The sequence below is a fragment of the Lagopus muta genome, chromosome 6, assembly GCF_023343835.1.
Source record: "Lagopus muta isolate bLagMut1 chromosome 6, bLagMut1 primary, whole genome shotgun sequence".
Classification (NCBI taxonomy): domain Eukaryota; kingdom Metazoa; phylum Chordata; class Aves; order Galliformes; family Phasianidae; genus Lagopus; species Lagopus muta.
This window is the reverse complement of record NC_064438.1, coordinates 15,069,974-15,086,018: the sequence shown is the minus strand read 5'-3', so window position 1 is coordinate 15,086,018 and position 16,045 is coordinate 15,069,974. Positions and strand designations below refer to the sequence as shown.

General features: G+C 36.5%; 1 protein-coding gene across 8 annotated transcripts in view; it reads right to left on the bottom strand.

Annotated features, from left to right (window-relative positions):
* Positions 1–16,045, bottom strand: part of CHID1 (chitinase domain containing 1) — a 120,982-nt gene that overhangs the window by 103,040 nt on the left and 1,897 nt on the right. For all 8 annotated transcript variants that reach the window (XM_048948842.1, XM_048948843.1, XM_048948848.1 and 5 more), the window contains 7 exons: positions 14,380–14,546; positions 12,691–12,840; positions 11,725–11,857; positions 10,643–10,687; positions 9,217–9,323; positions 7,698–7,759; positions 508–600 (listed from right to left, as the gene is read on the bottom strand). In XM_048948842.1, the coding sequence (XP_048804799.1) occupies positions 508–600; positions 7,698–7,759; positions 9,217–9,323; positions 10,643–10,687; positions 11,725–11,857; positions 12,691–12,840; positions 14,380–14,490 (701 nt within the window). In that variant the 5' untranslated portion in view covers positions 14,491–14,546. Of the gene's footprint in view, positions 1–507; positions 601–7,697; positions 7,760–9,216; positions 9,324–10,642; positions 10,688–11,724; positions 11,858–12,690; positions 12,841–14,379; positions 14,547–16,045 lie in introns of those variants that run through there.

Sequence of the window (16,045 nt, the reverse complement as noted above, 5' to 3'; positions counted from 1 at the left end):
ATTCCTAAATTCTTTTTCTGTACATGTGAACAACTAAGTCAAACCAAATAATTTTAGAAAAGACACAACCCTATTATAGAAGAAGAGTCCAATCTTACTTGATTAAAGATGAGCATTATCTATCATAGGTGAAATTATGCCCAGGGGCACAGAAAGCCTTTTTTATGTGCTATTTTTGTGACAATTCTTTTCACTCCTTGGCAACAAGTTATTAAACTCCACAACTGCTCTGCTCTTGTTCTCCTGGAAGTTTTCACTAGACATTATGGGGTTAACACCATAACAGGAAGTCCCCCTGCAACTTACTTTGATTTCAAAAGTTATGATGTATTTATGCTCACATATAGTACTAAGACTATTCAGTGCAACATGAATCAAGCAATCAAACTCAAAGAATTTCTTACTCATTTAAGTAGCATAGCTACAAATAAAGCTTTCAATTTTACAGTGTATCAAATAACAAAGTATTTCTTGTCTGCAACATGCTGCCTGCATAGGAATACTCACCCTGCTGCAACTGCCGGAGGTATGACTAGTATAAGTTTTAGTTGTGCTTCATGCAGAGCTTCAGAAAAGTGAATGAGCAAGTGTATCAACTCCCTGAAATATAAACATACTGTTATAGGGACAGACAGAAAACTAGTCTTACTGGTTGACAAAAGCACGATTACCAGTAACAGTAGAAATAATTGAAAAGATGCAGCAGTCAAGAGATCCAAATGCAATTTCTGGTGGATGATTTTAGCATTTAAAAAAAAAAACAAAAAAACAAAAAAAAAAACAACCAAAGATGAATCAAAGATTTACCTCCTTATGAGATTAAAAACACTGAACTGCTGGAGGTAGTCTTAATTTTATTGTAGCCAGTGATCACGTTAGGGATAAAATGTTTTATTTTAATACGATTATTCATTGTTAGCATGTAAATATGATATATGCTATCAGAGCAGGCTACTCCTTAGAGTCCTATTCAATAAAAAGGATGAATCAATGGAAGAACCAAATACTGTTCTGAAACAAGCAATTGTTGCATAGGTTCGAGTTAACTCTGTGCTATTACAGAAAAGTCTGAGAATTCATAGAGGTTTTCCCAGCAAGATGTGCAATCTTCAAGGTGTATTTATGAGGCCTGCTTTTAGAAACATTTCTGTTGCTGTTTCAAGTGTTTTTTTAATAGATTTGTTTCCCAACACTTTACTGTATAGCCACAAAATAAATGCCTGGAAATGCCATTTCTGGAATTATCATCTCCTATATGCATTAAAGATTTTTCTCAAAAGTTGATCTCCACATCCTAATTTCAATAGGAAAATAAGCTCCAAAATTTTCTTCACATAATCTATTTTGAGATCTTTCTTTCAAAAGGTGATGTAAATAGCAAATCCTTCAAAAGAGACTAGGAAAATAAGAAAATTTAAGTTACTTTTATCTAAGGAGTCCAATGAGACATTCAATTCATGCCATAAATAAGGCCATCCTGTGTGCTTCCAAGTCATTTCATTCCTCAAAACACTGACTTCTATAATTACCTGCCAGCAGAGATCCAAAAATGCAGTCAGAAGGATATCTGCAGTGAGTTCTAGACCTGTTTAGAGCTATGCTTAAACTTGAACTGAGTAAAAAGCAACTTCACAACCCATTCCAGCAGGTGGCAAGTATTAGAGCAGGCTGTACACTGGAGGTCATCTAAGTTGTTTGCTCCACTTATTTATCAAACTGGATTAGACCAGAACTTTCACAGACTACTTCCAGTACTGCAGTCCCCATCAAGGTATTATCATCCCAGAGATATTGTTCTAAAATCACTGATCTTCCATTTAATCATCTATCACGGTAAAGATGCTTGACTTGCACAGTATAGACGCTATTCAAAATAATTAAGAAGTTTTATTTGCACTGAAACAGTTTAAGAAACAACTTAATGCCAGATGAAATCCTACAAAAACCCATTTCTCTTAGATTCTAACAACAAAAAGTTTTATCACTTTCCCAATATAATCAGTATTTTGCAGTTACAATCTGAGAGTTGGCTGTGCCAAACAACTCCCATGCAGTGGAGGCACAAAGTTATAGGAATCAGCGCTTAGTCTACCTGCAGCATTCTTCTACTGAGAAGTAGCAGCTTTACATTCCATTCTTCACAATATGCATTCTGTATTAAGAGTGTCACTATTCAGACAAACCAATTAAGCATGGAGGAATTCTTTTCCAGAGAAAGCATTAAAAAAATTACAATGCTAAACTAAACAGACTCTTCTTGACTCCCACCATATGTATCACAACCCCCACATGACAGTCTTACTGCAGTCTTACTGAAAACTATAATCAGTGTTAAAACTAGCTAAGCCCTTTTTCCTACAGATTTTTGTCTCATGGCTAAGTGACCTTTTAACTAATTATACTTGAAGTAGTATGAATGTACCCTTTATTAGATGTCAGAGAAGCTACTTACAAAATAAACTTGATTGAAATCAGTTCTTCTGGTATTGAGATTATCCTGTGCCATCACTTCATCAGCAGGATCTCTCTTCTCTTTCTGAATGCCTCTGTTAACTTGTATGACCTCTGAACTGCATAAAATGTTTTCTGACTAAATTGGAAAGGCATACAGTGTAGGCAACCCTGTCATATAGAAATCCTGCAACTGTAAATGAAGGACAGAGATTTGTGGCCTGATATAGGACCAATAGAAAGTTTGAATTGCTGTTTTATTTTGTAGAAAGCACAGAGCACAATAAACTAAAAAACTAACCCTATCCAAATAGCTTCCACTTCCTCTCCCCCAAACAAATCTAAACAATATAGCCTTGGCCAGAAAAAAATATATATATATTAGCTTCAACTTGGGCCAGATCAGGGAGTGAAAGTGTATCAGGATAACTGCAGATTATTACTCAAGAAACCTAGGTGAACATCTACTCACTAACCTGTCAAGCCAGGTCTCAGCCCTGAAATCTCTACTGCAGATCAAATAGGATCAATGGTTATGGCTGAAGACTTCATTTTGGTTAACTTCTATTTGTCAGCCAAGATAGATTATATAGACCAAATGTGCACTCTTGCCTCCTCCCCTAAACAGCAATAACAGAATGCTCATTGATTGTGTGCTACAAATTAAAACTTTGCTGTGCCCTAACAGTGCTTTCCAGTGTGCTACCACAATCTTTTCCCCACATTGTCACTGGTAATTTTGTGAGGACTGTTGACATTTTAAAAATTATAATGAGGTATGGGTAATTAGGAATAGAATCGCTCTTTCTGAAAAGTCCACGTTAAATATTTACCAGAGACTTCACCCTTGTCAAATTTTACTTCATAGTAGTAACTAAGACACTGGCAGCTTTAAGACCATCATGAGCTAATTAAGATCTACTTCAATCCTATGCTATTAGGCCTTCTATTATCACTGCTTTTTGGAAGGTTGGTTGCTTTGTTTTTTGTTTTTTGTTTTGTTTTTTTTTTTTTTTTTTTTTATGTTCCCAATTTCAAAGTATTTTTTCCCTTACAAAGTATGCAAATTTCCTTCATCCAAGGTCTGAGAAAGAGTTATTTTTTCAGAACTCACTTTTTCCAACACTGTCAGTCCATTGTGTTTGGAACATCTTGTAACAGTTCACGTCAGTGCATAAAAGTGGGCTGTCAGGCTGTCTGAAAGGCACTGCAGAAGATACTGCTACATTCTTGTCTTCAGTTACGTGACCCTTCAGAACTCTCTAACTTTCCAACTTCTGCCACTTTCTTTTGTAAGTTAATAGTCAGTGCTCCCTGAAATTTATGCCTTGTCAAGAAAATTGGACAGAATAAAGCTGTCTACTTCAAGAAGAAATTGCTCTTTTGTGCCATTTCATTGCCTAGTTAATACCAGAAAACTGGGGTGAATTATGGCAAATCTTTGATTAATAGATTAATTTTTCAGGGACTAACATGAAGGATAGAAGTGCCAGAAGAGGTTTTTGCTCCTATACTCCTACCAACATTAATAAGATGTCTGAAGGTCATCTTCTGCATGATGCCAAGTGCCTGCAGCATGCGGTGGGTGAAAAAAAAATTGTGTTTTTCAGATTGATCCTCTGTGATGGCAGTGCCACCTGTCAGCTAATAACAGACAAAGCAGAATAACATGTACACCTTCACATATACTATCAGATTCTGGTGAAAAAGGCATGAATGTGCCCACAGGTGTCTGGGGAAAAAAATAAAAATAAATCCATGCATAATATTAGCAAAAGAGACATTGCCCTGTCTGGCTGTTATAATTAAAACTGAGAAAGCAGAAGTTTTCCTGTTTAGTTCACAATTTCCACCACATGCATTTCTAACTTGAAATGCCACAGTTTAAATAACTTGGAATATTCTGTTGTAAAATCAATCAATGAACTTTTAGATTTAAAAAAAAAATAAATTAAGAAGCGGGTTTGAACTGTAAGGGACAGTAAAATATATTAGAATTGAGGTATTATTTGCTCAAGACATTTCAGCTGATTTAAGTTTTTGTTTAGAAACTCATTTCCTATGTGTTAGAATCAAAGACATGAAGCTGAGTACTTTTTCATTATGCAATAATTGTCAGCATGAGAGAAAAGAGCATCAGTTAGATTCAGTCATTTATCTCACAAATTTGTCTTATCAGTAATCAGGAGCTTCTATTCTTGCAAACCACAGAAAAGAAGTAAGTACCTAGAGAGGGTACCTCAAAGCATCCGTACTGGACTTCTACATGAGCCTGAACTGATCAGTGTTAGGCTCCTGCAGCGTAGGTCCACACATATCTCAATACAATTCAAGTTCTTCAGATAGAATAGATGGTATTTCAGCACCTGAATATAAGAATCTAATGCCATTTATTTACACCCAGGGGTATACAAAGCATGTATGCAGAATTGTTGGCTAAGTTTCAAGGCATCCAGGGCCCTTATACCCAAAGCAAACAGCCATAAATTAAGTTGATTACATTTTTTAACATAAAGCCAGGCAGCCACATTTAGGCACATAATTCTTTCTCTTCCGCAAAATTTACACAGTAAGTTAACAAATAAATGTTATATAAAAGAAAATAGCATGAAGGACTGGTATAATTTAAGACTTCACTTCTGCTGAGCATTACGGAGCAGGAAAAAAAAGCAATCCTAACCCTAAATAAGAATCATTACAATTACTACATTCTTAGTCTTGAAAACAAACAAGGATTAAGCTAGCTCTGCTTAAGAATATGTAAACAGAAGATACAGTGGGCCTCAGACAACACTATTTCACTACTTCTGGAGTACCAGCTAGGATAAACAGGAAACTGAAAGCTCTTCTTATGCAACTATTTATTCCTTGCAGGAGGATACCTCATCTGTTTCTGATGTTGGAGTGAAAACCAAAAAAAAAGCAAGATCTTTCTAGAAACATGCAAAGAGCTGAAAGGAAAGTAGATACATTTGCTTGTTCTTAAAAATACTCAGTGATTACAGGTTCTCAGTGATGCTGGTGAGAGACCTTGAAGGCTTCAGAAACCTTGTGCAATGCTAGCACTGTTACTGTTACCTACTTATATAAAGATGCAATGGGTAGAGCAAATGATGTAAGGATGTCATCAGGCTTCTTGAATTCCACTAAAGTTCAGGTTCAGCTAGTAAAAGGAAAAGGAGAAGAAAAAAAAAAAGAAAAAAAAAGGTATCTCATAGAAACACTGATCTGAATCAGGAAAGCCTACACTATTTACCTAACAGTTAATATCAGTACCTCACATGGAGCACAAATAATTTCTATTCTATTAAGGCTTTACATGTCTGAAGGTTAAAGGGTCGTTTCTGTATTGATACGTTCCCATCAATTGTCCCCAGCTCTTCTACTGTTAAGAATATGCTTTATACTGATGTTTATCGCTTTGGAAAAGCAGACACGGATCATGTATGAATCATGTTGCAATACTGCCACTCTGTGGGTTGAAGATGTCATGGCTCTACCCCTTCCTAGCAGGGATGAGCAAAGCAAAGGGTGGGTAGCCCATGCTTACTGATTTATCAGGACTAATTCTACTCTGCTGTTCAAAGGCAAATTAATAGATCTGAAAGTAAAAGCATTTATTCAGAATGCTTGTCACTGCTTGGCTTCTCAGAGACATTCTGCAACTTAGTCACCTCAACCACATCTAGGGCATTGGTGGGTAAACACACGAGTGGGTTTACAGCTAAGCACTTAAATCAAAACTGGTGTTGAAGAGACAAAAAAAGAAATAGTTTATAGCCTTTATTTATACTCAGGTTTTTCTGCCAAACATATACTTTCAGACTTATGGCTAGGACAATCTTGAAGTCTTGCTTGCTTGCAGCCATGTCTAATCAAACATTACTGACTCAGAACACATGAGGCACTCACCGTTCTGCTCCTTGAGAATCACCTTCTCTTCCTATTCCTGTTTAGCAATAACTAAAAGACATTGAATATGTAGTAAGCAGGACCTCTGTACTTTGCCTAAATAGCGTTCTGGCTCTGAAGGCTTGAGCAACTACACAGCTGTACCTCCCTTAGAAGGGCCAGTTTTTACTACAGCAGATGGGACAAGAACTGTTGCAACATAAACTCAACTCAGAGTTAAATAAAAACACATTTTATACTTGTTTGCCATTTCCAATACAGTACTTGCTGTTAGCTTGCTTACGTTGGCTTTAAGCGAGCCTTAAAATTACAGTAATACAGTCTGGCTTTTAAGTTAACCTATAGGGAAACATCAGATTTACTGAATAGCAGTAGAGAAACTGACTTCTATACCCAACTTCTGGCTTGCAGTTACTATTTGCTTAAAGAAAGGTGAAAGTCTGTTGTAACAAAGTCTGTATTCTATAGAAATCTCTTCAAAGCTATTTTTTCCCACTCATTCTAAGCAGTGGAGCGATGATAGGAGTGCAGTGTTTTAGGGAATGGATGCCTGAATTTCCTGAGGCAACTAATCCAAGATTTTCAGTATGCTGCAATGAAACAGTCATTTCACCACACATTCTGCCTTTTTCTCCTGAAGTTCAAAATTTGCTTTACCTATAGTCTATCCAAAGCATTGAGGTAGCCAAGGGTTTTTTGCTCAAGGAAAATAGATTAGAACATATGAGGAAACCACTTAATACAGGTAAACCCTTCAGTTTTTACAAATGCAATAAACTCAGTCTCTGTGAAACTTCATAGTAGAGTTACCAAAAGGTAGATCAGCTACTCTAAAGTTCTAAAACTGTTATGCCTGCAAAAACTGGAAGCCAGTTTCTCCATAGGTTTGCTTCAGGTTGGGGATTTTCATTCTAATTTCAGCACATTCAAAAGACCTTAATATAAAATCCAGGAAGATTTCCTAATTAACTCAAAGTCAGTGCTATTTATCCAGTAACACATACCAGTCAGTGTGACCATAAAGGCCAATGCCAGCACCTGAGCACACATACAGTTGAGGTACTCTCTTCATCCTTGTTCAACAGTAACATCTTGCACAACTGAAATTTAAAAAGTTGATGTGGTCTGCTAATTCCACTATGAATATTAATACGTAGCCTTTGAGTTCACGTAGAACAGTTTTAAGACAAGTGGAACAATCTTCAGTTACCTCGAGTTAAATGTATTTATTTATAGAAAATGACAAATTCAAGTCAACGTGGACTAATTAAACTTTCAGAAGATACTGTAAAAGAGGCAGTTCTTGTAATTGTATCCTAAAGACTTATACTTACTTTTGCTTTTGATTTCCTAGCTGACTCCAAACTTCAACTACAAAGCCATCAAAATTTTCATTCTAAAAAAAGAAATTGACAACAATATACACTTCATCACCACACTTATTCATTATGCTTGCAGAGATAATGCAATATTGAAGCACACAATCAGTTCAGCTGTTCTAGCAGTATTACAGATCGAGCATGCTTCATATTCTTACAGCAATTTCATCTCAAATGCATCATTTCATGAAGAAGTCAAAGTGAAGCACAAATTGTGTAACTAAAATTCAAAAGTAGAAAACCTCTATTAATTATGCATGACTGACTTTTACTCTCACAGGATAAACCATTGGGAAAAATGCAGCCATTAATGAAATATGGTTGTTAAGCAAATCAATTGAAACACATTTACATGTATATTGGGAAAAAAAGTCATGAGCCATTGACTCTGAACATGTAAATACTAAACTGGAAAAGTCATTATTCCAAACATCTCCAAAATTAATCTTTCTTATGCAAGTTTGTTTACTGTGATCAAGGATATTGCTGGACTTGAGCACCCATTCCATAAGAGGTTAATTGTTACAGAGGACCTAAAATTGATGCGGCAGTTATAAATTTTAAGAAAGTATTCAGTTCACCCCTTCATCCATTTTCCTCTAGAATGCAGAAGATTTATTTACATCTTACAGCAAGGAAGAGTATTCTTACTCTGACAGTAATTAGGCAGGCTTTCACAAAACAGCCACTAAGTTGAATGTCTCTAGGGTGCAGTCTGTCCAGTCCTAGAAGCATTGTTCCAAAGCATTAAGCTGAGGGGATCCAAAGGAAGTCTTAGCAAACAGTAACTGTTCCTTAAAGGAAACCCTCTTTTTCTCTCCCTGGACTCTTAACTGTTTTATCAGACCTGAACAAAATTATGCAGTAAATGATATCTGGCAAGCTATTCTTCACATTACAAGTGACTCATTATGTCTAGTACACTGAAGCCTGAACATATTTGTGTAATACAGAAAACAGCACTCATTGTACCCAAGATTGTTTTGCAGCCCCTCAAAAAAACTCAACACAATAACTGTAATAACTGTTTCTGGCTGTTTTGTCGTTGTTGTTGTTTTTTTTTTTAAGTAATTAAAGAAATCACTCTGCTCACTAGGTGACCTTCATGAGAAGTTTATTAACTCTCCATTACTGCTTAGATATTATTCTGCACATCAGCTGGCTGGAATGGGTTTTATCAATTAGAGTTTACAACAGGTGGAAGTATGCAACTGCCAATGATAACAGGTTTAGGATAATCAGACTTAAGTAATTTCACTTTAGGCTTTCAGTTAACTGTACTTACTTATTGCTGTGTTTCATACTTATAGGAATTGGACACATTCTAGAATATACAGTTAAGATTTGCGCCTTGTTCATATTTTGAACAGAATTTTATTTTGTAGGATGAAAACTGGAAATGAGAAAATATGTTTTATAAAAGGAACCAGAAACCATGTCACACTGTTTCAAAAGCATTGTTGAAGTCTTTTACCTTGGCTAGTAGAACCATACTCTGTGAAAGCTCTTCTATCTCATCTTCACTGCCAAAAACACTCTCAAAGTCCTGGTAAGTCCAGCCATCAAACAAAATTCTAGGCACTATCAAGCAAAGAAGTCAATCAGTAAGGAAAATTTAACAAATTACTATCTACATTGCAACATTTCTGCAAAAACAGAAATATTATTCTACAGAACATACCAGCAGGTAAATCACCAAAAAATATATCTCATTGCTTGGACTGTTCTGTTTTTTTACTCTAACTTTATCAGCACAGAAAAGTTGACACCATAGAACATTCCTTGTTTTATGGTAACTTGAACATTAATTAATAGCTAACTGGTGCCAGTTTTAAGAAAAGATGCATTCAACTGACAACTGAAGTTCCACTTAAGAAGGTCTTAAAAGAACACCAAAACGAAACAGCAGTCCTTCTGTAAGTTGTGCCTCTCTTCTAACATGTGAATAGCAAGGTAGAAAAGTTCACCTCAAACTCTAATTTAGTCTAATTCAGCCCCATATTCAGCTTTTTGCTCCTTTCAAGAGCCTATGACAAATCCTCATTTTGGAAAAAAAATCAGCGCTTGGGGGTACTTCTCACCCCTTTTTTCCCCCTCCATCAACAACACATTTAAGACGTTAAAAATGTAGTCAGACAAGAGTGATGAAAACTGCTGTGGGAACAGCTGAAAATCGTGTGTGGTGGAAATGCCATACAAAACTATGTCTAAGCCCTTTTTAACTATCAAGGTTTTTAGAAGAGTCAAGAGAGATTGCAGGGGTTTTACCACCTGGCAGCTGAAGTAATTTAGAATAGCTCACTGAGCATTCAATTTTTCTACCTGTCTCATGTTTCATACAACCTTGTGAAGCAAGAAGAGTTTTACTAGTTTCACGGCCTCAACTCATTCTTGTTCCAGACAAAAGTAAGAAGTTTAGCACAGTTTTATCACTGTAGCAACGTTTGCCATTTTTCCCTACAGATACATTGTGGCAGATCCCTTGAGGTCTCTGCTTCAAGGGCAGAAGAAAGCAGCGCAGGAAAAGACTGACAACTGGCTCAGATTTGGATTCCTTTTCTCCTTTACAAAAAGAGTGGAATCCCTGAGCAACAAGTTTCAAGATTACTCCCCAGGTAAGCACATCATGTTAAATGCAGAGTACCCTTCCAAAGAGGACCCAGTGGCCATGGATTTAAGAGAAAAGACACCAAGGTAAAACATTCGGGCACCAACAGAATCTACACTTCAGTTGCTTACTTATCTGTAGTTTAACTGCTTATAATTTTCTTTTCAGACGCCTCATTTCATAGGGCTATGCTAATCTCCCTTCTCTCCAATACACATGGAACACAGTTGTCTTTTACTCTGCTAGCAGCAAATGAAAATTGACAAAAACAACACATAAAATATAGGCTCACCTATTTTGATGTTTTTGGAATTTTTTCTGACATCTTTCATCCAGCCTGTCAAACATTACCAAGAAAACAGCTCTTAAAACATAAATGTATTGACAAGGACAACATATTTTGAAGCACTCTTCAACTAATGTAGCAAAGTTTAATTATACCAGTCTTCCTGCTGCAGACTACTGGCTCATAAGCAATGCAGAGGAAGCAGCCTCTGAGACACAAAAATTGAAGCTATTCACCTCCACCACAGCATAACTCACATTTACAACAATCTTGTAAGAGTCCTTCTCAGCCCCTTCTCCTTGTTGCTTATAGCTCTGCTTCATCATGGAAAACATCTCACTGCTTACTGACCACAGCAGTTGTGTAGTCCTGGGAAGAATATGAATTTTCATTTCTTTTTTAAGTTAGCTGGGTTTTTAAGTCTGGTTGCTTTTTTTAAATTCAGTTGGTATTTCCTAGTGTCCCATCCACTCCCTCCCAGTAGTCACTGCATTAGAATTAACTTGTTAGTAGGCACTAACATGGTAAAAACAATCTTCAGAGCTCTTTAAAATGGCATTTTACAGACATGTTTCAATCAAGTTCAAAACCAAACTAATTATTTAGTAAGAGCATACTATATAAATTCTGAATCTGCTGCGAGTTCTTTGACAGTGGAGAAAATTCTCTTCAGATTAAATTCATATTTCACTCCCAGAACAAACTCACAGGCGTTCTAAGTTTATTTGTATGGGGTTTTTTTTGCAAGGGCAGAAGGAATAAAAACAGATAAATAACTGCACAGTGCAAACACAAAGGACTTTTTCTATCTGTAAAGATTCTTTGTCTTTTCCTTTTTTAAAGGGGGCTTTGTAGATAGCCTGCTGTCTTTCTACTTATTATCTGGACAGAAACTACGTGTATTTGTGGAAGCAAATGAGAACAGAAAAGTTCATTGTGTAAAAATCTTTCTAAAACTAGTGGATGAAATTACTTCACAGTGAGAGGCAGTGTGAAAAATGCACGTGCGTGTATTAACTACCCACCAGTTTGCAAAAAGAACAGTGATCCTATTTGTAATCCATATTCAAATAAAAAGGAAATCAAACCTTTATCTACATCGTGGAGCCCGGTGAACTGGAACCTCTCCTTCCCTCTCCTTCTCACTTGTAACCAGACTGGTGAGATTAATGTAAATTTATTTCCAAATATTTTAGCAATGTCATAGCCGTGGCTGTTCCACTTGCAAAAGAAAGGAGAGAAAGAAAAGTGAGAGACGACAAGCAAGACATACAGACCACTTTGATTTTGACCAATAAAAACTCTTTACCACGAATGTAATCACTTGCTAAATCTCTGCTAGTTTCAGAAAACCTTCTGTAGCTTTATTTTTGCTTAAGTAATAAAGCATTTATAACACTTTCATAGCGACATGAATGCCAATGTTCAGTTTATGCAAATTCAACTAAACTGGAGGAATTAGCATTTAGATTCAACAGAGATTTGACTGTACAAGTCTGCACTTATGTTCAACAGAACTTGAGAAAGCTGAAAGTTCATAGGGAACCTATTTCTGTTGAGCAGTGCAAAAAACAAAACAAGAGGCATTCTCTAAACAAAAGGAAGTAACATTTATTATTCAAGAGAAGATGCTTTGAACAGAAAGACTGAATAACAAGATAACAGCTTGACAGCAGGATAAAATTTTTACTATTTACTTAGAAGGTTCAAGTTGGTAGCTGCATAATATAAGGATACTTAGTAGTATTCCTCATCTGAAAATACTGCAACTTTACTTGGCTCATTCAAGAACAAAAAAAACCCCAAACAACTCTTTTACTGGTGAGAAAAACAGTATGACCTAGATATCCTACAAGAGATGGGTAGGAGAACATGAGTTTGAGACCACCTGAATCTCAAGGCAGCTCTTGAATAATCCTCTGAATATCTGACTGCAGACTAGAAGTTCCAAATACTACCAAAATATTTTTATAGCAAGGATGCAAGAGGCAAGATTAGTACAGACCACTGCACGTTCGTTCAAAGCACCAATTTTATTTGATTTATTAACTCACAGGAGTAATATATCCCAGAACATCTCCTGAGAAGTGTCTTTCTTTCGTCTTCTTAGAGCAGTAGCTTCTGTGTTCCAATATGATGTCCTTTGCCTTTGGATCTGTAACTACGAGTCCCCGGTCCTGCACATTCTTATCAGAATGCAGTGTCTGGGGGAAGACAACAGTTTTTATAAGCAGCCATTTTCAAAAGCAACAGGCCTCAAAAAGAAAACAACAACATTAAACTCCGAGTACTCTTTTAAATCATGCAAAATAGTTTGATTTAAAAAGAAAGTAAGAAAGAGCTGGGAAATGATTTGTCATCACCAGTAATCTTACTTTGATTACAAGGAAAAGGAAAAAAAATCAAGTGATAAGATTAAAAAACGTCATTCAGCACACCTGATGACTGGTACGTTCATAACATAAAGAGCAATTTTGCAAGAAGTTTTAAACTGCTGACCTGCATGTTCTGCTAAACACAGCCACTTAATCTCAGTTGCTACAAATTCTACAGTACTTGACAACAGCCTTCATACTAGTTGTCAAGATCTGTTCAAAATAATGCCTTTTTGTTTTCTTCTGCACTCCAGTCCATGCTTTCTGGCTACTGTCAAACCAACAAAAGTTGTTGAAGAGCTCTTAACCAAGATTTCAAAGAAGACTTTTAAACTGGACATATTTTAGGTTAAGTATATTGCACTGTGGTCACAGCTGAAGTTCCAAACACCCTTCTTATAGAAGATCTTCTTGAATTAAAACAGCACAGTTAGACTTAGCAACAAGTCAGAAGGCTAATAAAGCCCACACACTAAGAAAGTGTGCACAGTGAGCACACAGAAACAGGGTAAGGCAGGCTTCAACATTCTGTACTGCCTTTGCACCTAGTAGTTATAGCAGCATAGTAGATTTTCTTCCTGGTAGACACTGAGCAAGCAATATAGACAATGACAAACACATCTGCATAATGAAGGATTACCTATAATTTGAGGGACAGGATTTTGAATAGATCACCTGTCTTTTTTCTTTTTTTTTTTTAAAGAGTGCTTTGCAACATGAAGTACATGTATTTGGTATGTGCACTGGTAAATATACTTCCATGCATACCCTTTCTCCTGCACTGCTGAGCATCCTTATGATTTTGAAAGAAAACAGGAAGAAAACAAGAACATGCTCAGCAAGTTAAGAGAGACTTCAGCACGTTGAATCATCTTCTCAAAATTGCTATGGGACTCTGAATAACTTTTGCCTTCAAAGAAAATACTGGCTTGCAAGCTCTTCAAACTCTTCTTTCAGAACACAGCTGTCCCACTGGCAGTGCTGAGAACATCTCCCCCATCTCTAAATGACCTTGGTCAACACTATTGCTCCCTCAACTCCCAATACAGGGATGGAGGTATGCTTTCTTTACATGCAGAAGGGGACAAAAAGTTTCTTGCTTCTATAGCAAACTTATGCAGCTTCCACTGGAGCTGAAAACTCCAGAAGTCTACCCTGTGTTGGTTAAAGGAGTGAATCATTTGTGACACTCAGAAAAGATGAATGAAAGGACAATTTCACATAGTTTAATTTGAGAACAAGCTTGGAAATGTCAATTTCAACACTTTTTTTTTTTTTAAAGAATGAGAATACCCTTACCATTTCTCAAAGTTGAGTTATATCACTGCACATGTTAAATAAGACAATTATTTCAATTATTTAGCTTACCTTTTCTTCCAGTTTTTTTGTAGCAGGTTTCTTCGCGTCTGTTTTCGACAAGGTGCCTTCAGCTAGCCAGCAAATCACGGTTAAAGAAAGTGAAACACAGAGAAATCTCATAGTGTTTCTCCCAGTATCAAGTTTTTCTTGTCCCAGAAATATAAGGGTTCAAGTCTCTGCAAACAGAAGAACATAACTGTTTAAGAGAAATCCAGTTTTCTTGTCTAAGAAACATCAATTCTTCGTCTCATCTTCTGCTCTATAGATTAAGACTTATTAATGCAGCTCTGTTTAATAATACCTTAGGCTGGCAGCAATACAGCAGAGTACTTTAAGAGATTCTTAGATGTACACCAGGGAAAGCTGGTGGGATCCTTGCAGCTTTTCTTTTAAAGAATTCCTAAAGAAATACAAGGTTTTGCAGCTGAAATTGTGATCAATGCCTGCTGCCCAGAATAGCACAGCCTTGCCTTTTCTATAGCACATAAGACATACCACTGATCACGCCTAATTCAATTAACAAGACATAGATTAAATAAGGAACGGAAAAAAATATAGCCAAGTGCTTTTATCTATGTACCTTTATCACAACAAGCAAGAACTTTAATGAATTCACCAAGTTGGTGATACAAAGAGAACTGAAAAAACTTCGATAGTTTGCTCCAAATATATATATTGAGAATTAATAGAGAACAGTTCAGTTCAGTGCTATTTATCTGTCACAACTTAGTTCTGTCATGAGGAAGATTTTACCACAAAAATTCAAAGATAGACAGAGACTGTTTTTTAGCCCTTCCCCATTCATGAGTTTCACTGGTTTTCCAGATCCAACAAGTGGGTAAGATGAAAAAAGAAAGAGAATACTCGTCATTAGTGGAAGTGGAGCAGAGGAAATTGAGGGAAGTAATGTGCTGCTAATTCTAGATGTCCTAGGATCACAATGGGATTTTCTTTAGTGTATAATAAATCAGTTGCTCAAGACATGTATCTGGCTGCTTCTCACAATACTGAGATCCTAATGGGGAAGGACAAATGTTAACTTTCCCATAACTGTCTGAAGTTTTGTCAAACGTAACCCCTTGCTCTAAATTAAAACAAAACAAATTTTTCTGTGTGACTCAAAGAACTAACTTTTCTGCCACTCACTCTGAAGACTTACTAAATAATTTCTTCAAGCTATATTTGCAAGACTTGTTCTGTTGGTAGCCATATGAGGTCAATCCTAATAATGCTGAGATGAGATTAATAACACGTATCTGGACACGGTTGGTTTAGCAGTGAGTTGCTGAAAAGCCGAGAAAGAGATCTTGCAGGAGTTGGGCATCGTGCACTAAGACAGAGGCAAGAATGTGGCTAGCCAACAAAGCAGGAGAGTGATGGCAGAAAAAGTGCTTAAAAAAGTATAGTGTCACTAGCACCAAAGAACAGACATCTTCAAAGCCCTTGTGTAGAAAATTACTTGAAGACTTGAATCAAATCTTAAAAAGAACGCAAAAGTAAAAGCAGCAAGTCCTCTAATGTCTCTTGGATCCAGAGGGCAAGGCAAGAGTTAAATGAGTATACCACTTGACATTTCACTGTTATTAGTAGCTAAGCTCTTCTTGTTGCTCTTCTTCTTTGCCTCCAAGGTCACAAGTACTCTTGTTTCCAACATCCAAAAAGATTAGACAAAGGA